At 41.7% G+C, this 26,391-nt stretch overlaps 2 protein-coding genes across 8 annotated transcripts in view; one reads left to right on the forward strand and one right to left on the reverse strand.

The window, feature by feature from the left end:
* The first annotated feature begins 103 nt into the window (after positions 1-103).
* On the forward strand, positions 104-15,989 carry LOC105281075 (profilin). The gene is made up of 3 exons (XM_020032185.2): positions 104-359; positions 9,041-9,310; positions 12,746-15,989. Exons 1-2 carry the CDS (start codon positions 249-251, stop codon positions 9,308-9,310), a joined length of 381 nt encoding a protein of 126 aa, XP_019887744.1. The 5' UTR covers positions 104-248; the 3' UTR covers positions 12,746-15,989.
* LOC105281076 overlaps positions 11,037-26,391 on the reverse strand; it is a 183,647-nt gene continuing 168,292 nt past the window's right edge. For 4 of the 7 annotated variants that reach the window (XM_026970017.1, XM_026970018.1, XM_026970015.1 and 1 more), the window contains exon 13: positions 19,309-25,770. In XM_026970017.1, the coding sequence (XP_026825818.1) occupies positions 25,682-25,770 (89 nt within the window). In that variant the 3' untranslated portion in view covers positions 19,309-25,681. Of the gene's footprint in view, positions 11,698-19,308; positions 25,771-26,391 lie in introns of those variants that run through there. The other 3 variants (XR_003406593.1, XR_003406592.1, XR_003406591.1) reach the window with 3 other exon arrangements.

Genomic DNA, 26,391 nt, shown 5'->3' on the forward strand with positions numbered 1-26,391 from the left:
TACTGATTACGGAAACATCAGGTAGGGGGCGCAACGTGAATAGCGAAGAACGGCTCAGCGATGACGACGAACGAACTGATGAAGGGAGGGGTGAAGGGGCAAGGAAGTAGGGAGGGTGGCAGAACGACCGGCGTTTCGGTGCGCGTATCGGTAGTCGCGAGACGAGTCAGTCAGTGACGGGTTGTGGTCGTCTAGTGTGGCATAGTGAACAGTTTTCGGTCGCTCTCTCCTTTCTCTTGTGTTCAAAAATGAGCTGGCAGGATTACGTTGATAAGCAGCTGCTCGCATCTAGGTGTGTTACCAAAGCGGCGATCGCCGGACATGATGGCAACGTGTGGGCAAAATCCGAGGGCTTCGAAGTGAGTAGCACTCTAAAACGGCTATCAAGAAAACGGGAGAGAGCGAGAACGAACGAAAGAAAGAAAGAGAGCGAGAGAACGAGCGAGCGAGCGAGCGAGTGAGCGAGTGATAGTCCAAAGAGCGATAATCTGGGGAGAAAGACGGTGGGGGGGGGGGCGGATAATGCAGAGGGAGATCGGGCACGGCCGGTAGATGCGGTAGCCGCCCCCTCGATAAAAGGGAAAGTGCGCGGTGCGAGGAGCCCTCCGCTCGCGTATACGTGAAACGCGCTTTGTCGGTGCAACGGAGAGGAGCGCACGAGAAAGAGAGAGAACGGAAGAGCGAAAGAAGGAAGGAGAGAGGACAGATGCTCCGGTGTGAGATCGTTCGCGCGGCCCGTTCGAGTTCGTTCGATTCGAGCCTCGAACCGGTTCGCGGAGCGAGCGGATAACGAGCCGCGCGCGGCGTGCACGTCATCCCGGCTGCTTTCTAACCCCGAAATATTGTGCCACGTAGCGTAAATCGGCTGCCGGCCGGCGGGTTGATTGGATGCTCGTCGATCGCTCGCCCGTCTCGCCCCGCTCGCTTCTCGCGGCACGATGCGTTATCGTTGTCACCGTACACCTACAACGTTGTCATTTGCCGCTGCTTTGCTCGTCAGTGATGATCTCGAACTCCTGTAGATATTCCGACAAAGAGTTCGCGGGAAATGATGAATTGTTGTCGTCATCGTCATCGTCGTCATTCGAAGGCGGCGGACATGTTTTCGCTCCGCCGGCAGCTCTTTCTCATTCTCCGGAGGTTTCTCGAGGTGTCACGAAGAATCGATCGAGTCGCGTGACGTGCACGCGAGTGCCCTCGTTGGCGAACCGTTCGTCGTCTGAGCCAACGATGATGATTACGATGACGATGATGAGAGCGATCTTAATACATGTGGCATGAATAGCGTGCTCGCTCGCCGACTGAAGAATCGATCATGTATCGTGCGCCTCGAGAAGGGTGTGGCGTAAACGACGACGGCAATTCGTCGAACGGCGACGGCGGCTCGTGAAAAACATCCGCTCCGCTTTCGAGCAGCATGTCGGAAAATTCGTTCGATTTCGCGGCTTTGCTCTCCGCGGGTGTGCGTGTTGCACGACCGCGGGGAAAGTGAATCTTATGACGACTGGGTCGCATTCCCGCATTCGTCGAGGAAGATCCGAGGATCGCTCTCTCGCGCGTCCGTCGCGCCAAATTTGGAGTTCCCGAAAATTCACGCACTTCGTGTTCGTGCGAGCGATGCAACGGCTTTTCGGCGGCGGCGGCGATGATGGTGACGCTTAATATGGCCGCCTTCTATCAGCGCGCCGGGCACGTTGCGCTGCCGCCTCGCGACGTGGAAATGGTGGTCCATTGTTCGCGATCATGACGATTCTCAATAGCCGGCGTGCGATCGCGTCGTGTATCGACGAGAGATCCGACGCAAACGAGCGTAGAACGATCCGCGAGCGCGCCAGGCGAACGATGAATCGAATTTTTAGGTTAGCCTAACGACAGTCACGTAGGCGCGAGAGTGGAGGGTGTGGGATGGTTCTTGCAATCGCTAATGTGCGTTGGATGTGCTCATAAAAAGGGTGTTTCATCCTCGATTAGCTGGAAAAGTTTCCCGATCTTATCGACGTCGCTATCTCTGCAGCTCAAAGTTGTTTATTATTTCTTCAAATTGCTTATACCTCGAATCGAAGTTTCAGTCGAGCGTCTTGATCGGAGTTGACTGATTGGTTCGTTTTTTATGTTGTTTGCGTTAAAATTGGATAGATATTTAGTCCGTTGTTTAATTAACAGTAACATTTATCGTTGAAACTTGAAGGATTATCGAGAGTACCGTGCCGAGTGCAAATTTTGACAGAGGAAGAATCGTTTTGCATATTTTATGCTAACTGCATAATTGTTGAATTATCCGCACGTAAAATCTTTAATGGTTAACCTCCAAGGTCCATTGTGACTTTAAACTTGTCACACGTACGTTTCATCTTACATCATCATTTTATACGTTTCTAAGAATTGCTTTTAGCAACGTAAAAAGCAAACCTTATGTAATAAATATTTATTAATATTCATGTTCTCTTAATTTGTTGGACGACTAAAATTAACATTTCTTTGTCAAAGAAAAAAATTTAATTTCTAGAACGAATTGCAGCATAGAACTGGATGGCCCGGAAGTTCTTAGAGGCGAAATTCCTTTTAAGTTTTTAATAGCGTGATTCTGAGAGTGTTTTTAATTTTAGAGACTGAATGACGATTTTTAATGTTTCGAATGTACCGTATTTTGAATTTGTTAACTTTTAGGATCTGATTATTAATTTCTCAATTTTGTATATTATATCGAGATGAATTTCATTGTGAATCATTATTTGCATGAAAACATGCGTGGTATTTTTTCTTCCTATGCAGTCACGTATTTATAGAACTCTCATCATCATCATCCTCCATTTTAAGTGGACGTAAATCAGCACGATAATCGTTAGCCAAGTAATATTTATCAAGAAAGACCAAAGTTCTTCTTATATATTTTGATGCAAATTCGGTAATCGCGAAGTAATTTCGCGTATTTTCATAAGGCTGATGTCGTCGGTAAATACCGGAAATGTGACATTACGGAAGGTTGTTTGAATCTGATGTGGCCTTAAACGTGGTAATTATCGCGCATGGAAGGCTCATTCGGGCTTCAAGTTCGTGACTTTGCACGTCGTGCAATCTTCGGTAACATGCATTTCCGGATACCGTGTCGTGTTCTTGCTGTTGCCTGCACAATAGTTGATTCTTGGAAAAGAAAAAGAAAATTGTTCGTGATCTCTTCGGATCGCGGTGAAAGCTGCAATCGTGATTGGCGCGCCATCCGCAGGTGCACTTTTGAACCTCAGCGCGAATTCCGTCGGTAAACCTGTCAGCGAGGTGATCATCCCTATTTGCAAGACTTCTCGCAAGTTGACAAATCAAAACCGGTTCGTACTCGGATTTCGGTCCTATAAATGTGCAAAAAACGATTTCCCCGTGTGCTCCTGCGACAGTCCAAACAATGTCGGAGTCGGCGGCGAACTGCTAAATGCAAACAGAATTTCAATATCGCAGACAGGATTGAAGAAGCCGGTGAAATTCTTTCATCACTGTAACTTGAAAAATAAAATTAAAACTAAATAAGAGAAAGAATCCTGTTTTCCAATTTCAGATTGTTAATGAGACATTGTGATCTGCACATTGTGAAGTACAAAACTCTCGACAAAACTTAATCATGATCGTGGAAATTAAAAATTGTAAACATCGTTCTCTTCTTCTCAGAGCAATTTTATCAGTTTCAAATGACAGACACTGGATCGCAGAAAATTGTGCTCTTCATTTCTTTCTTTCTTTCTTTCTTTACAAAAAATGTTTGAAACGTTAATATTAATTGAAACTCAATGTAAATCATTTTACTTGTCTAATGAAGCAAGCTCAGGAATTGCTTAAGTTTCTGTTGACTCCAATTGTAACATAGGAATCCTATTTTAAGAACACTTCAGGTAGTAACTAAATTAGGTTAGGGACAGGCTGAAGGGAGCGGTGAAGAACTGTTCGAAGCTATCGAACAGTTATTAACAGCCTTTTGCCAAAACTCTGTAAACGGTTACAGGAATGGCTCGAATCCAGGAACGATTGGCAGGCGGATTAGATTAGGATAGGTTAGGAGTAGTTACGCATGATTGCTTCAAGTCATCGCTAAACGAGAGACCGAGAGATAAAGGTCGCCAGCTGCAGCGTGGCCTCGGCGCGCACACGCTTTCCGGTCGCCAATGCCAAAATGGCGACGCCGGCCGGCCGGCCGGTCGGTCTGACGGTTGGTCGGCCAGCAACCTCGCAGTGCCGTGTCGCGAATAACGAGACCGTGGGGTGTATGGCATCGTGAGCACCGATTGCACATGCCGATTCGGGACAAGGCCTCCACCGAGATCGGATAAATTAGCGCTCCTTATAAGACGGAAATGTCACGACGCCGTAAGTAACGTCGTTACTTTACTTCGAGAGAAAAGTCAGCTGCCAACGATCCGATTTTGTACCTTGTGATCGAACGATGCCTTGGGCTCGATTTCTTGAACACCAAATTTAATTTTGCGTGCTTTGAGACTGACAGAACTTTTCTTATGAGAAAAGAAAGAGAGAGAGAGAGAGAAGTTTTAGGATGAAGCAGTTTGGAGTCTTCTCATTTTGATATCTTTATTCGTTTATATTTAATTTATAGATATTAATTTGTACAATTTGCAGGCAGTATTTTTATATTCACTGTTTGCATTGTTTTATTAATAATAATGAACACAGTTGCAGTAATTTGCATTTCTTGAGAATAATAATGATTAAGAATAATGGTTGTCTCGCTGTTGCTGGAAGCTTCCTACAAAGTTGCAGACTCGACTTGATTAGCTTCATGCTAATTATTGCAATTAATTTTCTCAGCCGAGAGAGGATCATGCTGATGAAGGAGTATTCGGACAATCCAGCTTATAAAACCAAGCCAGATCAAGACTGAAGGCCTTAATTCTTTGGCTACAATTTTTCACAAGTTCTTTTCACAATTTTTCAATTTGTGATGGCCTGTTGAAATTTATCCATACCAGACAGCGTAAAATGACGTAATATATCATACATTAGCAGCCAGAAATCTTAAGACGACCTTCATGATCTGTTCTTATATTAAGATCGTCTTAAATATGATCTTAAGATACTTGTCAGCCAATCAGAAAGCTGTATTAGTATCCAAAAGGGTATTACTTAAGATTATCTTGTTAAATACCGTCCTTAATCTCATTTATGAGTATTTAATTATCTGTAGCCTGCTTATAAACTATTGTTCGTGATCTCGTCATTTGCTCAAGACTTAATTTGCTTTATTGGGGAAATTCTCGGTCCTAGCCGGACGTACACGTAGCCAAAGGGTTAAACGAAGATGAAACATCAGCTTCGACGAAGTGATTCATCACTCTCAGGGCCGCACTGCGCCGGAAGGTGGCCCCCGCGTCACTCATCTCGGGGTCCTATCGTGACTCATGCTTGACTTAATATTCTCACCGTCAAATCGATACGTAAGGTACACTATTCCCGGCCTGATAGGAATATCTCTCGAATCTGACCGGAATCATTAAATATAAGTAGTACAATCGTGCCGTGGAATTCTGTTTGGCAGCGCCTTCGCTGCACCAGAAGCGGATATCACTTCCCGCCAACGCGACGAGATAAGATAGCTGGTTATACTTTATCTGGTGTTGTTGATTGAGAGCCAAGCTTTTGTTTTTCGTTATCAGTTATAACAACTCGCGGAAGACAAAATCACTCGACTCCGGAACGTCACGCGAATAAAGTGTGCATTTAACGTTGAGGAACGATGAAATATGCATCAGAAAGAAGTATAAGTTAGGTTCATATTAATTCGCTTAAATCGCGATTACTTTAAAAATATAAAAATTAATGAAAAAGAGCTATTTCGAAGCGTTTCGTTCTTTTACACGAGCTTTTTGCCTCCTAAGCTCACCGATAACTAAACGTACAGTTGGCGACCGGAGCGCGCACATTAAGATGATGAATCCTCGTAAGGGTAACGCATGGTGACCTTCTTTCTATGACACCATGAGCGAGAAGTGCGAAAAATTTTATTTAAACTCACGAAAGATTTATTAAATCTTCAATCCTTGGTATCTAAACCTTGGTATCTGCGCGCGGTATCCTGAATCGCTCATGTGTCATCCACGAATTCCAGGATTTGAAATTCATCGTTTTTCAATCAAAGCTCTTACCAGTTATCTTAATTACCGAACATTCTTTTCAGATGTGTTTTCAGATTATATATTGTATCAAGGTCTTATGAAAGTAAATATTTCGTCATCTCGCTTGAAGAACAAAACATTTTCTCTTGCTTCTCGAAAATATCGAGTTCTGCATCCTTCACCAACAGGATCGGATCTTATCGTAAATTTCCGCCTGTTTCGCAGGCGTTCGCGCTTTACGTTCGAGTTAGAACATATTTGATGCGTTTCGGCGGAAATAGCGAGCAAGAGAGAAAGAAAGAGAGAAGAGAAGGAGAGCTGAGCGTGCACGCGCGTGCAGAACCGTGAGAAAGAAGGCGTCGCTGACGGCAGTCGGCCGTACAAAGACGCCGTAATCGGGTGCGCTTATAGTTCAAGGTTGCCTTAGATCATCCCGGATTAACTGCAACGCGCGCGAACGCGCGTCGACATTTAGGCGCATCGATCCGCTATCGGGGACGTTCTCTGTCCGCGTCTTTGCTCTACGAAGAATGTAACTTTAGATCCATCTTTCTATCGGCTAGGCTTCCCTCACGCTTTGCGCCCTGCAAAAAGATCCATGCTGCTACTCGATGGGATCAAGGGCTCGATCATCATCCAGCTGGATGTAGGACGACCGCTATATTAGGCAAGCTATCACTACAGCATGAGATCGATGCTAGCGTGAATTATGGCTCTTATCGTTGATTATCTCTCTCTCCAATGTCGGTCGTTCCGTTAGGCACGAAAGGGTTAAGAGCAATTGACTTTGAGACATTTGGCTTTGAAATCTGAGCTCTCGGGTCTGTCGCGCTTGTCGTTTGGTGTTTTCAGCCAATTCACAACACGTTGGCAGGTTTCTAATGAGTTGTTTATCGTATTTGTTCGTCGTGTATGAACTAATGTAAATTATTTTAAAGGATATGAAATATTGTCTTATTGTGGTGGCAAGCTCCTCTTTTCTTCCTCAATAACGGAGATTTCAGGATTTTTTTCTAATAATTTTGAGAAAGATTATTGTGCAACAAAACTTTTCAATATTAATTATCTTGACAATGCAATCGCGAAAAAAGTAATGCTGAAATACAAAGTCCATAACTTCAAATACACTCTGTTTCTCAACTTTCATATTTTGTGAAAAATGGAATTAGCTATTTTAGTTTCACATCGGTGTGAATCACCTTATTCTCGAGTTGCTTAGTTCAAGAGTTTAGAGTTTGTTATAAAACTAAAAAACCTTGTAAAATCTTAAGTTGTGAATCTTATAATTTTAGTTTTGTATATCAATGATAACTGAAAATAAGATACACGCTGGTACAAGAGCAATTGTACTTTAGCTACAGTTGATTTAACTAATTGCATAAAATTTATAAACTATAGATTCACGATAAAGTGCAAAAGATCTAAAATCTATTTAACTTGATATTATGCGTCCTGGCACAAATTAGATAAAATAGATGCACGTGGATTTCGCGGAATTCATTTAATATACTTTCCGATGTATCACTCAGGCAGTACCACGAAAAGCTCGCTCAACTTTGAACTTTTCACGGAAATATATATTTGACAGAAAATATTGCCCCGGGGTGGCACTTCTCGTAGCTGCTCGACGAGCAGTTCCACTCTTATGAAATTTCAAACAGGAATGGTCTGCGCAATCGATATTCCATCGTCCGAAACGAAAGTTTAATCCTTCGGGTGAAATTAAGAAATATCTATTTGAAATATCAAATCGCAGTGTGATGATTGCAATTATTATATTATTTGTATTATTTTACTGTTACGCGTTAATTAGATTCGAAATTGTATGGCACAGTGAAAATATCGGACGAAAGTCTCACCGATGAAAAATATATGGCAGGATGTGGATAACGAAATGTCATTTTTTCTGATCGATTTTAGTATATTGGAGTTTTAAGTTCAAGGCAAGACTTAACGACGTATTTAATCTCTAAAGGTAACATTTAAATTTGTGTCGAGGTAAAATCACGAATGATAGATTTGATTCAGCGTTGAATCATAGATGAAGCATTTTCCAGAGCACAATCTGCTGATTATCTCTGTATGTATACTTATTTATGTATCTACGTTTTGGAAAAATATTTGCGAGAATAAAATAGATAAAATGTAGCGTATCTAAACGATGGCTCATGTACAATCTCATATTCAGCGCGAATGATGTTTGCGCGAATGACGGTTGCGAAATCTGGTGCTTGCTCTCGCGTAATCAAGATTCAATAACGCATTCAGTGATGTAATAACAGATAATGTCGTAGGCATGTCGCGCGTGCTTTACCAATCAGTGACGCATAAATTGTGCTGTGTAGATTCTTCTCTCGCATACTCTCATTCTTTCTTTCTCATGCAATCTCCTCTAATTTTTATATTTTTTCTCCGAAGCAATTTACAATAAAAGAAGAGATTTAAAAAACATTAACATTTTTTAGTATATTTATATCATTTACATCATTATATCTATGAAAATTTGTAATGCAGATTATTTAATTTAACTTTAGGCAAGTAATATAAATTTTAGTTTATATCAGCTCGTATAATGTCTTTAAATATAACACAGTTTGTTCATTAATTCAAAAGAAATTGCGGATAATTGTTCCGGATACTAATTACTAACAAATCAAATACTCATCAAATACTAATTGATTTCGGAAAATAACAAATCTATGTAACAAATATTTCATATCTAAATTATAAGAGAAATCTTCATTTAATAAAATTAAATATAATGAATGTGCGAATAAAAATTGAAGTAGAAGACAATAATTTCATAATAATTGGCCTTCCGATGAGGAAAGCTTCCTCATTTTCCGTGATTTTATATCGCGAAACGTCAGCTTAAGCGATTATCACACATTCACTTCGCATACTGATAAGAGGCTTTTCTCTGTTTTCAGGTAAGTAAAGAAGAGCTCGCGAAATTAGTGCAGAGCTTCGAGGAGCAGGACATCCTGACGTCGTCGGGCGTTACCTTAGCCGGCAACAGGTACATCTACCTGTCGGGCACGGATCGTGTGATAAGGGCAAAATTCGGCAAAGTTGGTGTCCACTGCATGAAGACGACGCAGGCCGTAGTTGTCTCCTTATATGAAGACCCCATACAGCCACAACAAGCCGCATCTGTCGTTGAAAAACTGGGCGAGTACCTCGTGTCCTGCGGCTATTAGGTCAGTATGAGCTCTTCTGACACAATTGCGACCACAGAGTTGGAAGTTTTGCTATGGAAAGTAATAATAACAATGGTCCGAGATGATAACGTGAAGTTTCTTAGCAGTAATAAGACGCCTCCGATGAGGAGTGTTTTGGAAAATGTTATTTAAAAATAAGTAGTTTAAGCTCGACGAGATTTCCGTTTTACGAAGGCAGCAACGGGATAGGTCGCTGTTTAATCTTCATCAAATTCGCTTTCGAGAAAATCCACCTACAGACGCAAGTTCCTAATTTTGCGTTAAATTTTGATTAACTACGGAACGATCAATTGAAAATACAAATTTAAACAGCTATAAAATGTTATGAATATATTGTTAGTAAATTAAAACTTTGTTATCGTGGATAATAATTGTTATTTGATATTTAAATACAGAATGAATACACATACATTTTTCGTACATGCATTTTACTTGACAAATTTTAATATTCATAAAGATTTAATTTCGCGTAGTGATGGATACCTGGTATAATTTACTTCCTACAATGTAATATCAGTTCAATTAACATAATTTATAGCAATTTTGCAAATAATTTGCAGTGTAATTCGAAACATGCAGAGCATTCAGATGCTTAAAAGCTCTAGAAATTTCACCTTTTTCATTGTACTGAAAATTTCAAGACACAAGCGAAGTCTCGTCAGCCTGCCTCGTTAGCATCTACCTGATGCCTTTTCTTAAACTAGACTACAAAATAGCAACGGTGTATTGCCTTGGAGCTTACACGGTATGACCATTGTGACTGCCATCGTCGTTCCGCGTGCGAAATCGAGTGTAGCGGTAATGCCGCAGTCGCGGTGCCGTGAGACGCCGGATTAACACGGCGTTTATTCACGAACTCCCCTCGCTCGGCCGCTTCGATTTAACCAACACGTTTCCCTCCCACGTCTCCACGCTCCTCCGCTCGTCGTTATGCGCTTATCATTATCGGCTTGTCACTCAATACCCGTCCCGTGAACACTCGTGGCGAGAGAGGAACACACACGCTCCTATTGTGCGCTCCAGTGCGTTTTCGCGCGGCCGTCATGCCGCTTCTGCGACTGAGAAAAAAACATTTTCTCTTCATCGGGTCGTTGCCTCGAGCCACTCTATGGATCTGCGTTTCTGTAATTCGCTGTAAATCGCGATCAATAGCAGTCCGAGATGCAAATGATGCGAACACTTGTTGACAGGCTCGGCAAGAATAAATCTAACTTTGCGAGATTAGAGATGAGAATTTGTTTGAGTTTGAAAGTACAAGATTAAATTCTTAGGTGTTCTCTTAGAAGAAAAAGATAATTTTAGATTTTTCTATAAGCTTTGGTATTATATATTTCGAGATATTGTAGATGGAAGAGAAATAATATTGATTCTACTCGCCGGTATTATTTTGAATATTATTTTATAAAGTATCAAGAGATAAAGCTTAATGTAATCTACTGTTAACTGAGCTATGTTTGAAGTGTCTTACGAAACTTCGATAGCATTATCTGTCGAACGCGATATGCATATTTAGTTAAATGAGTCTCTCTCTTTGTCAGCGAATTAAAATACATCCGTAACGAAATGTCCTGACTCATCAGATCCGATAAGCCAGTAAATTTGTTGCAACTATGCGTTTTTCCAAATTCAAGGAAGTTATATAATACTTTCTTAATGACCTGTTAAGATTCTCGGAATATCAGGATTATAAGAATTTAGCGAAGCCTGCGGATCATAATGCATTTATAGCATACACAATTATGATATTCAATACAACTTAATATATTACATACACACATATATTCTTATATATATTGTCTATATAATAAATATAATACATATATAAATGTTGTAACCGGGAACGCTTAGTTCTGGCAGTCTGTAGAACTGAAAAATATGATACGGCACGTCGTAAAGTCGGCCTTATCCGGTTATTTCTCACGACGAACATGGATTCAACATATTTCTGTGATTGCACAAGCGAGCGCTTTGTCAGCGCAGATATTGCTGTTCTTGTACCTCGAACTTGCGTACAAGGCGGCTGCGTGCACATGTGCATTTGTACAGCAATCACGATTATGTACGTAAACCAGTATATCGTGTTTCGACAAACGGGGATTGATTACGGAGCAGGAACGGGCGAAACCAGCGGCAACCCACTTACTTAATGGCACGATAGGATAATGTAGTATAATCGAATGATCTAACGAGTCGTGAATGAGCATCCCGCACTAGGTCGTTCCGGAAGTCGTCCACTTCGTAAACAGTTTTCTCGTACGATGAAAATTTCATAAAGTATCACTTTTATTCCGGAATCGAACAGCTTCCCATGCAACCATGCAGCTTTCAGCTTTCAACATTAAGCACCGAATGTGTTGTCTTGAAATCTAAAATTCGTAAGACCATGAGTTATTTTATGTGCATGCATTATAAGTTGTCTAATTATTAATGTGTATATTATTAAATGTTACTTTTGTAAGAAATCAAGATTTTATTTTTTCTCGATTGACGAGGCCAAGTCGGACGCGTTTCTTACACACAGATGTCATCGTCACTTCGAGATCAAACAGAAAGAATTATTTCAGTGACATACCGAGATCGATGCTCGGCTTTTCAGGCGACGCGACGCGACGCGTGACTCACGCGGATAATTCTTGGCGAGCGGTTTAGCTTGATATCAGTTTGCGACGATGACTAATCATACCGCACTTGCGTATTCGCCTCTGTCGCGAGGTGGTGCACTGGGAAGAGGGGGAGTGAGAAACAGAATGATAAGCATTTTGCAGATAGCTGACGGAGGAAGAGAGACGTCGCTTTTGTTCGCAAATAATTATTAAAATAAGCGCAACATGCATTCAGGATTGTCAGTGCCTCCCGATTTTAATACAACGTGCCGAAAACCCGAGTCACGGCCATCGTTATGAAATTTTGTGGTTGCATGATAGTGTAAATTAAGATATTCTGACGAGATTCAGATAAATTGGTGTAACAGAAACTTCTATATTTAACTTTATTGTTAAAGGAAATATTAAAAATCTATGTTACGATAATAATAAAATTGAATATGCAAAATTTATTCAAAATGGCAATTGCAGTTATGTAATGAGGATGACACGTGAATATTTTAAGTACAGTACACCGATAACCACATGCCAGTAAGTTTTGATAATTGCGTAGAGGAGAAGGCAGGAATTTGTTCCATTGTGCGTTTTAACTCGACCGATTATGTATGTAAATTAGAGACTCTCATTGTTTAAAACTTTTTCTATTTCTTTCAAAGCCTAAACGTAACTCTGACACCAGTTTACGTCCACCTTCTCCCCAAAAATAATCACACGTAGGAGATCAAGTAGATCTTGATCCTAATCCTAACGGCACTGCGCGATTACGTCCACAGCCGACTAATCTGCGCCCTAACCCTGCTTTCTGTTACAGTAACCTCTGGGACCCAACACAAATATCTAATATTAATAATAAACGATACGGTCGATTATTTTAATGAACAGCGAATGGAATGCGCCATGCCGCACGAGTCGCGCCGGAACTGCCGCAAGCCCTGCCGCGCGACCCACGATGAAGATGATGAAGATGATGAAGAAGAAGCAGCAGCAGCAACAACACAACACACAGCAACAACAGCAACAGCAAAAGAAACATCAATTGTCATTGCTACTCCAGTCATCATTCTCTCCCCTTCGACTTGTTTCTGATGCGATGTTGAGGGAACAGCAAGAAAGACATGCGCGGATCCGCGCCGAGTACACGCCACGCACATACGTAAACAACGACGCACCCTTTCCTTCCCTTCTTTTCCCCTCGGCCCTCCTCGCACACGCAAACAACCGCGTTCTTGTCCCCTGACTCTCCTCATCCTCCTCATCATCTTTCTTCTCTCCCTCCCCTTCCCTGACACGTACACGTACTTAAGCGTCTACGCGTGAATCCTCTCGTAGGCGCGTGTACTCGTGTCATGGCGTGACGCGCGTCGCACGAGCGTCGGAGAAGAACGGGAAGCGCCGATGGAGATGTACCGATACTGATGTCGCCGCCACTCGATCTGCCCTCTGTCTTCCCAACCCCCGTGTCGCGCGACAACGCGAATCTCGATCAGCTGTGACGCGCATCCAAGATCGCATCCGAGTGTCGTGGGGGGAGGGGGGACCGTCGCGACGCCATAGGCGGACGGCGGAAATCGACGCGACGCGACGCGACGATCGACCGCCGAGTCTGTCGTTGTTGCAGATGTGACGCGTGTCACGTGATGACATCGGCGCGATCGTTAATATCCGACGTCACGTGACGGAAGATCGTAGAGAGCGGCGCGCATGGGTTTTGTATCGGCGGATATTGTGGATCGAAATAAAAAAAAAGAAAAAAAAAGGATAGCGTAAAAAATAGACATATGTCACGTGACGTGATCTGCGGATCTGATGCGGACTGTTTTCGTTGAAAAAGAGCGCGAAAGTGATTGTGATAGGTCGTGATCCGTTGCGCGATGAACGGATGCAATGCGATAATCTCTGTCATTTTTAATCATGTGCGTTTGGCTTCTTTTTTTTGGAGAAAGTACCGATCGCTTCCGCGAGAATCGGTTCTCTGATTTGACCTAGGAGATTAAACGCCGTTCGTATCGCGGTCGAGTGCGTCACATGATGCGTGTCACAAGTCACGTGCGCGGAAGCGAGCAGTCTCGTTCTCTCTTGTATCACGAATCTTAAACACGTATCGTATATCTGCTTCGTTCAGGCATCAGTTTCACGCGCGCGCGCGCGCGCGGAAAAACACCTCATCGATGATCGATCGACGAATATATCACAGAAAGGGAGGAAGGAAGAAGAAGAGAAATAAAAGGGAAAAAATACGAGCGAGCGAGACAGAGAGAAAGAAGGAGAGAGAACGCGCGACACGTCTAACTTTTGTGACTGCTTGCGCGGCGATTCGCTGACGGAGGAACGATAGATACACACGCATGAATTAACTATAAGAAATAATGATAATAAATAATAATAAACTATTGTGTGTTATAGGCTTACAATCTTTTTCGTAGGGCACGAAAGGGTGAGTGCGCGCATGAATGAGAGAGAAAGAGAGAGAGAAAAAGTGTAAAAGATGTAGTGAGTGCTAGAGAGATTCGGTCAGATTAACGTGAAGACAGAAAGAATGAGTGAACATGTGAAACATGTGGAATGAGAGTTGGAGAGAGAGAGAGAGAAAAGTAGCATGATTGAGACAGGATGTCAGGGACAGAAAAAGGGATTGGGAGAACCGATAAGAAAGGCAATTTTCAAGTTAATAGTAAAATATCAAGCCAAGAAGACGAAGGCGAAAATGTAGAGTGAGAGTGCGCGCGTGAGGGAGAGAGAAAGAGATGATTGAATGAGAGAGAGAAAGCGAGACGGTAACGGGAGTCGAGGTATAATGATGGCGATAACGATGGCGGCGATAATGATGATGATAAAAATGATGATAATGCGGGCGAGCATGCGGCAGCGGGTGATACGGCACGGATTGGCCGCAATCCTAGCCGCCTCCCCCATCCCCCCAAGAATCGATACGGTCCTTTTAGCTATTTACTGTCTTTATTATTGCTATGTGTAAGAAGAATAAAACAAAACCGCGAACGATGTGTCATAAACTGCTGAGATTTTTATCGACGAGAACAGAGAGAGAGAGAGAGAGAGAAAGGAAGAAAGAGTAAGAGAGAGAAGAAAGACAGAGTCGCAACAAAGGAACACACTGACACCAGTATATATGGACATACACAAGGCATACACATAGATACACATACAAGCCGCATCTACATGCGCGAAGATAGAGGAACTTTAGGTTCGCGGCAGATGCGGTTCGCAGGTACTGTGTGCCCCATGAGAAATTTTAAACTTTAAAAATTAATTAAAAAAACGAACACTACAGAATCAATATTTGTTGGTTTTTGTATGAAGTTTAGACGAGTTTTCATTTCGATGCGGCATCGCTTAGAAGAGCCTGTAGAGTAAGGCTTCTCAACCTAGTCGTGGAAATATTTAAAAATATTTTTTTCAAAATATTTTTTTCTATAAATATAGTTAGGTAACTAGTTTTTATCTCTATACAAAAATCTTGTTTCTACATTTAATTATTGTTAGATTACTAAGAACTATTTATGTACAGTGTTAGTATCGCTTTTATGGGATTGAGTGATGGCTCGATGATAAAAAAAAACTATCTAATCCAAAGGTGTAAGTGAAAGAAGTTTGAAAAGACACCTGGCTTCGAGAGTCACTACCTTGATAATGTAATTTAAAAAAAAAATGTGCATGTCCAATCTTTATATTAAGACCAATAAATAATATTTCTGCAGTGTGTTTGTTTTTTAATTAATTTTTAAAGTTTAAAATTCCTCATGGGGCACCCAGTATATCGATAGCGGTGTTTCTCGAGGAGGTCCAGCAAAAATGGGCCTAAAATTTGCGGCTCGCGTCGGCGTGAGCGGGAAACAGCGGCACGCTTAAGAAATGAGAATAGAGAAGTTTTCTCAATAAGTTCACATTTTTGCGTCAAATAGAGATAGCGCTCTCTAGTTCCGACGTGCATCGTACACCAGAAACATAAACACTTGATCAATGTTTCGCGCGATTACTAAATACTTCACACTGTTTTATATTGAATATTCATGTAAAATATATTAAATTCTGATACAGTCTGATATACTTTATACGCACCATCCTGTTTCTCCGGTATTGGGAGCGGAAGGGGAGGTGAAAATATGTCTATATTAATTTTCCTGACCAACGGCTCGAGTCGGCAACGACGCGTCGATGGAAGACGCGCGACAGGAGTCCGCGGTATCAGCGGAAGTTTCAACCCCCGGCTCTCTTCACGTGTCTCCGTGGCAACGTCAGATAACGATTTTCGTGTGCGCGATATTCGCGGCGAGCTTACCTCTCGAGAGAAAATCGCTCGATTGCTCTAATCGACATTTTTATCCGTGCCTGTTGCGTACCTGCCTTATCCGCGTTTGCCCGCTGACGTCAAAGCCGTCACGCGTAATCTTATCTCTCCCTCCGATTTGCGCCTTGAGCGCGCTGCATCCTACGGATTTGATTTCCCGTCTTTTCTTTTATATCTTTTTTTTTGAAAAAAATTCTCTTTAGGACACTCTTCTACATCCGGTCAGGAGAAACGTATACGCCTAGCACGCATTCCGCATCCTGCGATCGACTTGATGCGAGAACTCGCCTCCGGCGACGAGAGGGATGATCTCCTCTCTCGTGCGCGCAAACACGAAATCGATGATGAGCGTCGGTGCACCTGCGAATTCCTGCCGTGTCACCTGAGTTTCGCATCATCTGTGCGCGCGCGTATTTATTGATGCAGGAACCATGCATACACACACAGACATACACATATCCAGACACAGATGTACACGCAGATACACATGATACCGCTACCAATTATTACTACTACTATTACTACTGCTACTATTATTACTATAATTGGTTGCTTGTCGATTCGTCTGACGCCAAGCAGCGGCCCAAACTACTATGTAACGATTTTTATTGATAACAAAGGAAGGAATAAACATTGAAGTAATAATTGTAATAAAAAAAAGAAACAAAAGAAGATAAAATGACTCCTAGGCGTCGTCCAGGCAATCTCATGTTCAATTTCGCTCTTCCGCGGCTCTATTTCTGCGTTTCTTCATATCGGAATCGATAGCACGCGATTGTGCGAGCGCTCCTTCCCTCTCAATGCCGATCTCGGGTGACTTGAATCGATTCTTTATCTCTTTTCGGAAACTCAAAGTCGGGAGAGACAGAGAATTGCGTTTTACCTTCATTTTTCAAACAGCTTCGCGAGCAAAAGACAAAAATTATATAGGTTGTTCCTCATTCCTTGCGCACTCATTTCCACTTTAAACTCCTTCAAGAAGCTAATCAAGTGTCATTCGTATCGACACATGTATCATCATAAAAATTGTGCAGAACGTGCTTCTATTTTTATAGGACGAATGAAGGCGGAGAGAACTTCGTTCTCGTATCTTTTTGCATTTCGTTTGAATTGAACTGGAATTTAATTAAATGCGACTTTCATTATTTGGTGAGAGAAAAGGAGACATTGTTGAGAGGACCGTGGAAAGGGAGACGCTGGAAGAGAAAGATACATGAAAGAAAAGAGATGAGAAAAAAAATGAGGCAAAAAGGAAGGGTCAACGAGAGAGGGCAACGAGCTACATGCGCGCCGGACAACTAGATGTAACTTTTGTAAAGCCGAAATAAATATACTTCCTCTTAAGGTTTTTCTTGCATATGCACGTCGACAACGGCGACGATGAAACACACGATCGAAAAGCGATATTGTGTTTGAAAGAGTAATAAATTTGTATAAAGTGGTGTAAAAGACTAAGGCGTGTTTGGTGTTTGCGTCCAAATGCGAGCGCTCTAGCGAGTCGCTAATGATCATTGCGAGCGAAATGCGAGCACGGCTATACTGGATCATCGATGAATCGAAGCTTAATTAAGGTACGTATCGATCTCTCTTTCTCTTTTTCTTCTGAAAACACGCAACTTTATCCGCCTTTTGCATCGATGTGTTATTTAAGGTTTAAAACAGCAATGTCTGGAAAACTTTCTGGAAATAGAAAAACGATGAAATATTCAATAAAATAACGTTTTTATTAGAATGACGAGGATTATAGCATTTAATGAAATATGTAGGCAAAGCGAGGAAATATTTTACGCACACAGGGAATCTATAAAATAAATACGTACAAACTGTTGGCGAATATATCTTCACGTCTTTTAGAAGTAGTGGTTATTTTATCGGCGGAAATTGCGGCGGGCATTTCCGCGAAAGACTGCCGCATTTCCGCGCAAAACGGTGGTTTACTGGGAGATCATAAGTAGACTATAGCTACGTGTCGTTTCCTTCTTGTCGCAATATTGCTATCGAAAATACTCGGACTGAAGGAAACTTTATTTGACACAAATATAAGAAAGGAATTATTGAATCGTAAGAGAAACTTCTAATAAAAAAAACTCTGTCTCAGATTCTTACTTGAGACTTTAAATAAAAGTCTACCTTTTCGATCTTTCGAATTTGACGAGCAACAATATCGACGATCTCTTTGATTTAGATTAAAAATTCACGCGGAACTTTCCGAGCGGCGGCAGTTGCGAAAGAGTGAAACAGTGCATCTCGAGAGACGAAGCTCAATGTAAGTTCAATGCTTTTTAAATGGCAAAGGATTAGGGTCAGTCGCTTAGGACTTGCCATTTCGGCATGCTCGGAGGCGTTGATCCTATTTCGCACGCGATTGCTCGTCACGCGATGCACCGCTATCGATCTGATTGTGAGGGCATGTTCGCCTCACAGTGTGCTATCCCATCACAGGATAGTGCATGTAAATCATCAAAAGCTTCAGTAGGCTTCTTTGAAATACGTATTTCCGGCATCTATCACATCAAATGTAGCTACTGGTCTTATGTGTATGGCTTTATCTGATGGCATTCGGCAATAAATATTCGGCGTTACGATCGGCAGAGAATGATATCAGGTCATTAACTAAGTAATCCAGGTCGCGTCTAGATATATTACACCTCGGTGTAGCGGTGTTTTGGAGAATTTTATTTTTATGTTTTGAACATTGGAACATGTTTTGAACCACACTTATCTTACTATAAAATTAATATACGACAAGCTATATGTACTGTATATGTGTTTATTTTGATTCATCGTCATCTAAACGCGATTACTTAGTTAATGACCTGCTCGCAAGAAATATTAAAAATTAATATAGATAGAATTATAATAAATTTTATTCGATTTTTCTGTTCTTCTTATATAAAGCTGAAGTAACTTATTTCTGATGTATGTATACGCATGTATATGTATGTAATACATATACATACGCGTATTTTTATTTATTTTCTGTGTGTGGATCACCAGAAGTTGGCAGTAAGGATACTTCCGGCAGTCATCATAATTGACGTGAATACAGAATCAAGGATAGATACAAATGCAATCATAATAAATTTATTAGTAACAATAGCTCGATTCTCATCGAGTCGAGTTCAAATAAATACACGTGGTTAGTCTAAAAATGTCGATATATTTATATATCCGTCTCCTCGAAGAGAGGATGATTCCAATAACTTCGGCTTACAAATTCATTCGGGGCAGTATTCGTCGGCATTGGTGTCGATGCGTCGGGGTGCTCGATCCCGCCGGATTTTCAGATCTTTCGCGTCGCCGGAGTCAGTCGCGTGCCCGCTCGTAACAGTAAAGCTATCGATTTTGTACTAGATCCTCGACGATTCGAGTTAACTCTACGAACAGCGACGCTTGTTCGTCCCGTTATTCAGCCTGCTGATTAATTCGGAATGTCTTTGCTCGCGTCATTCGAAATACAGAGCATACTCCCGAAAGATTTGCGGATAACGAAGGTGCAGATCTAGAATTCCGCAAGCTCTGTGAGCGAATTACGAACTCAATCCATCTGCTGTACATTTGTTCTTTCCAGCATCACTTATCTTGAAGAGCCATTTTAATTTTCCAGTCATCTTAATTTACAAAACAAATGCTTTTCTATGTAGGCATAATTTGTTTAGTTGAGCATGAAAAAGGAATTCCGGACGTTACACAATAATATATTAATAAAATAAGATAACGCGATAACAGATTTTTTTACAGTGAATGTCTCCTAAAGAATGTGGCAATTTTTTTACATAACGTTCCTTCTAAAAAGTCTGAATGCCTTTTTCTTCCATCGACGACGAAGAGAATTTCATTTGACGGCTTTGACCGGCGAGGAGGAGCGCCCGATCGATGCATCGGCTGTTAAACATCGCAGTTAAACAATACTGTAGCGCTATAATGTGCGTCATACGTACTTTTACGAGAGTTACACCGTAATCTAGGTAATGTAGGCGAGATAAGTTACGAGAGCACGTATAATACAATATATATTATATATTTATATATATAGATTCTTTCTTATCTTGAACGTCTGTAACGTGTGTCCGTGTACATGTCTGCGTACGGTGAATACAAGTATGTATGTATCTGTGTACGTGTGTGGGTGTATGCACATGTATATGAAATTCCATGGAATTCCAAAATTTATAGTATGTAACATAACGAGGACGCGCGAACGTCTCCCCAAGCTGCATCGTTGTAACGCACGCACACGCGTCAATTGCAATCATTTTTCGTGCCGTGAGGTACAATCGTGTCTAATCCTCTCGATTTTTCGATAACGCAAGTCTTGCTTCCGGCAGAAGCTTCACGGTACCGGGATTAGCCTCGCTGTGGATTGTCAAAGAGTTGTTCGGTGTATCACGATGTACGTAGCGGAGACACGCAAATTGGAGCTACCTTCGCCGGGTCGCTTTGTAACACATGGATCTGGTATATCCTGTGATTCACGTTCCGACACCATCAGTCCTTCCAACGGAAGTAATTCCGCGTCGAGTCATGCCAATCGTATCCTTCCTTGGTACATGGGAAATGCATCTTCGACGCATAATTAATTTCAAAGCTATCCAGATTTTCATTACCGCTGCAATTAATGAGAGATTCTAGATTTATAGTTTCAATATTCCCAATTTGTTTCTAATTGTTAACATAATTTGCAAGAGATTACAAGTGTCAAAATAGAGTAAGCATCTAAGTGCGTGTAATAGTATCTTCGTAATCGATCATCATGCAACGAGATTCCTTTTTTTACCAATATATTTATCACTTGTAGTGATTTATGATATATTAGATATCTATTGTCGCCAATACGAAACGTATGATACATGTAGAACAATATTATATTATTTATAGAATCAATTTGCCTCGACTGGAAACTTGAGGAAACTTTCCCCGTAGTTCACGGCGGTGCACCGCGAATTTCTCTCGCGTTCATGGAAATTACTTGCAACATGTGCATCATATGAAAGACTTGCTGTCTCCGAACTCTGAAAGAAGATGCTTCACCATTTTCTCCGACGGAGCGGGCGGGAAATCGCCTACAGGATGGTGTCGACACGTGGATCCTCGCGTATAAGGCATGCGGTTTGGTGCTTAGCTACTACTTCTACTATTCCGAGCCATCTTCTATCTTTTTTTATTTCTTCCTCATCTCTCTCCCTCTCTCGAAGGAGATCTTGATGCGAGACTCTGGGCTCTCCGTTGTGTGCTCGTTTCTCCTTCGCGAAAATTCCACCCATCGATTCTATTACACGTCCGTAGGAAGAAAAGAGACACCATGTCGAGTCTTTTCGACTCGAGCCGGATTTGTCAACGCGTTTCAAACGACGGCGTTTCCGAGCTCGTCCGTCGTCGTCGTGACGTGACATGAAATGACGACGAGGAGCACGAAGAACGGCCGCCGATCGTTCCGCCTCGGATCCGAGGCTCCCCAAGTGAAAGCAAAAGGGCTATTTTTCGCGTTCGCGCAGCGAGGACGTTAGTCATCGCATTATAATTCGTTTGTTACACGACAGGCGTGTCTCTCGTCGGTGACATTGGCGAAGACTGCGACCTGCGATCCCACGAATCCCTCGCAGAATGTCCTGAACGGATCCTGAACACATCTTTGCCAGACACGTGCTCGTGATTTCGGACTTTAGAGACAAACGTGCGTCTCGATATGTAAAATAATGATAATGACAGTAGAATAAATTTGAGCACATTTCCTGTTATCCGGAAGGATATTTTGTGTGAAGTATGAAACGTTTTGGAAGAAAAGCCACGCTTTTGTCGAAAATGATGACGGATCTCGCTCATCTCTCACGAGGCTCATTTGGAGACTGATAGATCACAGATCGCATTTTATGTGCAAGCGTGTCGGATGTGATCTCTCATGGCTTCGTGGGAATCACCTCGCAAACGTAATCTCGTTGATCGTTAATCGTGATACGTGACCTCAATATGAGGCCGTTCCTCTCGCAGCGTCTCGCAGATGACACCGAATCATCTGTGGTGGAGAACTGTACACAGCGCAGTATACTTCTCGCAATAGTTCTGTTTTATTATGCACGACGCGGCACGTTAATAATACAAATCCATTCTCCCAACGGAAATTTTGGCACGTGGATACGAAGCCAGAGATCAACAGCCTGGAAACAAAAGGATTCACTGCAGAAACGAGACAAGTTCATGCTTATCTCATCCTGCTGAATCCTTTAATCTCTGGAATAACGCCAAGATAAGGAGTCTGCAAAACGTGATAGGACTCAAAAGATTAAGTTTTCTCTTAAATATTTCCGCATTTTCCGAGACACTTTTGCTGTCTCCATTTTCATTACTTAATACTTCGCTCATAGCCTCGGATAATTAATGATTTTTATTTTTATCCCAATTGGAGATGTCAATTAAAAGCGATCAATTCACTTTTCAAGATTCAATATTATCGATCCTTTAATCGTGAAATGAGACTATTCGATCCAGCTTGCTCTAACTACCTGATCTGACCTGCGAGACGCGGCACCAAAGAGATTTATGGAGACAGCACGAAATTATTAACGCTCCGCAATGCATGCTTATCTAAATTACCTTTAATGCGACTTATCGATAAGTACGGTGAGTTGACGGATGAGCGACAAAGCGTTAGCCAACGTTTGTACCTTGCCGTGACGGATGCTCCATGAATGCCCATTTTCATTGTCCTTTGCCGATCGAGGAACCTGTCGCGCGCTATACTTGCCATTTTATTCCTCTTTTCCATTCTATTAAAATTTCGAGAGATTGTCTGCGATAAAATACAAGCGCTTTTAGCGTTTTTCCTCCGCGCTGCATCAGCAGAATGCGAAAATCGAAATAGAAAATCCTTAATCATCAATGATGCATCGAACATGAGTCACCGGTAAAATAAAACAGATAATGGATGACGTTCGCAGAAAAAAGACAGCATAAATTACGTAAATCTATTCTTTGGAGAATGTAGAAATAATAAAGCACGTTTAGTAAGATAAATTATATTTCTTAAGCGTTTCAATTCGTCTAACATTTAACGGATAATCGAGAGCGTCAGAAGCAAAAGGACCGTCGAAGAATTTCCTGTAAAAATTGAATTGGATCTACTTTAAATCAGAATAATATCAGTTTTTATTAATGTTCGGTGAAATTTTCATATTGAGTATCCTTTTGCCGCTGAAGCTTCTTCTGAATTGTCTTCAACGTCCAAATTATTATAATATTTAAAAAGAAAGTGTTCCTTTCATTCTGATTTTTCATGGAAAATCAACGCAATTTCGTTTTCTTTCATTTCGCGCACCAATCGTCTTTGGTGTGGAGCATCAAAATTGCGAATGTGAAATCGATGAGAAGTAGTTTACAAATATACGAGAAGACGCTGGCTGAAAGGTTCGTCGACAGTTTCTCGAGCTCGACACACCACGGAACAATCTTTGGCATTCGACCGACTTCCGATTACGGTGGACGGTCGTCTTTGTCAGATATCCGAGGGGATGAACGCGACACATTGACTTAAAAACTCTATTAAATACATGTGATCGTAGTTACCATCATTATCATCTCGTCTTTCTTCGTTACATTATGAGCTATAATTTCAGTTATTCGTATATTACCGGTAATAATATTAATCAATAATATTATTCTTATTATCGTTAACGCGTATGTAAGTATGTGTACGTGTGTGCATGTATCTTTATGCATACGTTTATACGTGTATGTACGTGTCGCGTCCGCGCGCTCGCGCGCGCGCGTAATTGTTCCATTAATAATAACGTTACAACGTGTTAATGATTCTATGAACTTACAGTCATATTAATAATAATGCGCCATATGATATTCTCTTTTATCTCGTCGCACTCGCGCCCGTTCCTCGCTTTCTCTCTCACTCTCACACACTCGCGCTCTCGCTCTTGTCCCTATATCTTCTTCTTTGCCTCACGATATCACACACCGGTCTCCTATATAATAAATTGAGTATACTCAAATATATACCCGAATACTCTGTATATTGAATCGTTTATTATTATTACTCTCTTTTTCTCTCTCCCTCTCTTTCTTTCTCTCCTTTCAACAAACTCTCTACAAACACAGCGTGCGTTTCTCGATTACAAAATAAGGATGCAAAGATTCGAAATGAAATCATACGATCTCGACGATCACGATCGATACTGACTACGGCAAAAGAAAAATAAATCGAAAAATTAAAATACTCTAGACGAACCACCCAAAACAAAACTTGCACTATAAAAGTCGAGTTTTTCAAGAAAGATTCATTCATCAAAAATTATATTAAGCTCTGACAGTTTTTATAAAAAAATTGTAAGAAACAATTCCATCCAAAAAACTTTAATTAAATGGCGTGCTTAAATATCAGCGTTCGTTCATCTGTTCATCGTTGATCGTGGACAGCGCGAGTATACGTTGTCGGGTTCGCGCGTGCGATCTTATTCGCGAGCGCGAATCGCGGATCTCCTTAGGCGCATAATAATGCATGACGAGAAAATCTAACGCGGCGTAACAGACAGCGTGAAAGAAGCATTTCGATCTGATGAGACGATGCTTCTTTCCAGCTATATCATCGCTGCTATGACGCTGCATTGTGACGCATTTGAAGCAACGCGATTTTTCGGGACCGCAATCAGATTTTCGAGATGATGAATGAAAATTAAATAAGTAAGACCTGATTTGCGTAAATGTTCTGAAATTCTTGGAAAATCTCCAGAAATCTTCCACTGCGAAAATTCCCCACGGTCGATCCAATAAACTTGTAAGACGTATGAGATAACGATCAGATTTATACAGGAGACATAAAAAGATTAAAGATTACAGAAGAGAACCAAATGACACGCAAAGACTCACCTTTCTGCGGTGTACCTGAAAAATCATGTCGGCTGGATCTTCTGTAAGGATAAAAGGGAGAAAGTCTCGTTTTAATGCAACCAAGGATAAAGACACAGGAAAAATGGATTATACCGTTATAATCTAGCCGTGCATACAATCGATTCGGAGAAATCATGTGAAAGGATAATTTTAGAGGTAACTTTCCGCAGATTCACGCTTACGTGCGCAGCGGAAACCACGGAGGTGGTCCCGATTCCGTAAGTTATTAGATCAGTAGTGATATTATTTCGATTCAGCTGACGTAAGGGCCGCGTTCATGCCAGCTTAAATATAATTAACCGAAACCCGGGACGCGAGTTTGCCGAAACGCGCGAGATTGCCGCACGCGCGCGAGAGAGGGATGCGGAGAGACGTATCGCCGCGAGCGAAGGGACACCGGTTGGTAAGGGTCGCGGTCGATACATGTGTAAATCGAGGTTACTGGACGATACAGCAGCAGGGGTTGTTCGCGAGGGTTGTAGTGGCGATGCTCCGCTGCCGCGTCTGCCTGTTCCGCTGATGATGGCTCGTCGCCCTCGCACACCTGGGCTATTGGTTCTCCAGGGAGTAGTGGCGCGACCTCTTCCAGAAACCCTTGAAGAAACCTTTCTTTTTGGGAGCCTCGGTGCTGTCCGCGCCTGGAACAGAAGCATCACCCGGGATTTGAAGATTTACGACTGGTCTCACTGATCGCGCGGATATTACTCGAGACCCACCGGAGTGTCAGACTGATGCTCATACATGAAACTCGTACATGTTTGAACAGGTCGGGCTGCACTCGCCAAATTTGCCACAATTTTTCTTTCGAAATGATACATGATATTACGAGAACTATAGTAACATTTAGTATTTATTATGTAATATAGTATTAATAGTACTAGAATTAGGTGTCGCATTCTTGTGATGCTTTCGTCGCTCATCTGTTTGAAAATAGAATCTTTACGATTTTTTTGTCTAGAATTATTGAATCACTCGAGTTTCGAATTTTTGAATCTCAAATCTAAGCTATCGAATTGTATGTGTCGCTTGTCTATATACTTTCAAATTAATTCACATGGAATCGAGTACCCGATGTTCATGTTTCGAAGCACTCGGATATAAAATTCGTAATATGTAATACGTTACGTTTGTTCAAATATTTGATCACGAGCTTGTCAGAATTTCGCGAATAATTGCCTGCTGCCTATTATAAGATACAAAGTATAGCAATCTCGGATAGAGTTACGAAGCGGCCACAATCACTGCGAATGCAAGTGCAG

The sequence above is a fragment of the Ooceraea biroi genome, chromosome 5 (assembly GCF_003672135.1).
Source record: "Ooceraea biroi isolate clonal line C1 chromosome 5, Obir_v5.4, whole genome shotgun sequence".
NCBI lineage: Eukaryota > Metazoa > Arthropoda > Insecta > Hymenoptera > Formicidae > Ooceraea > Ooceraea biroi.

Excerpts from the sequence above, each read along its gene's own strand:
- LOC105281075 (XM_020032185.2), top strand. The coding sequence starts at position 249 with ATGAGCTGGCAGGATTACGTTGATAAGCAGCTGCTCGCATCTAGGTGT. Across the intron at positions 360-9,040 it reads CAAAATCCGAGGGCTTCGAA|GTAAGTAAAGAAGAGCTCGC; the intron begins GTGAGTAGCACT and ends CTCTGTTTTCAG.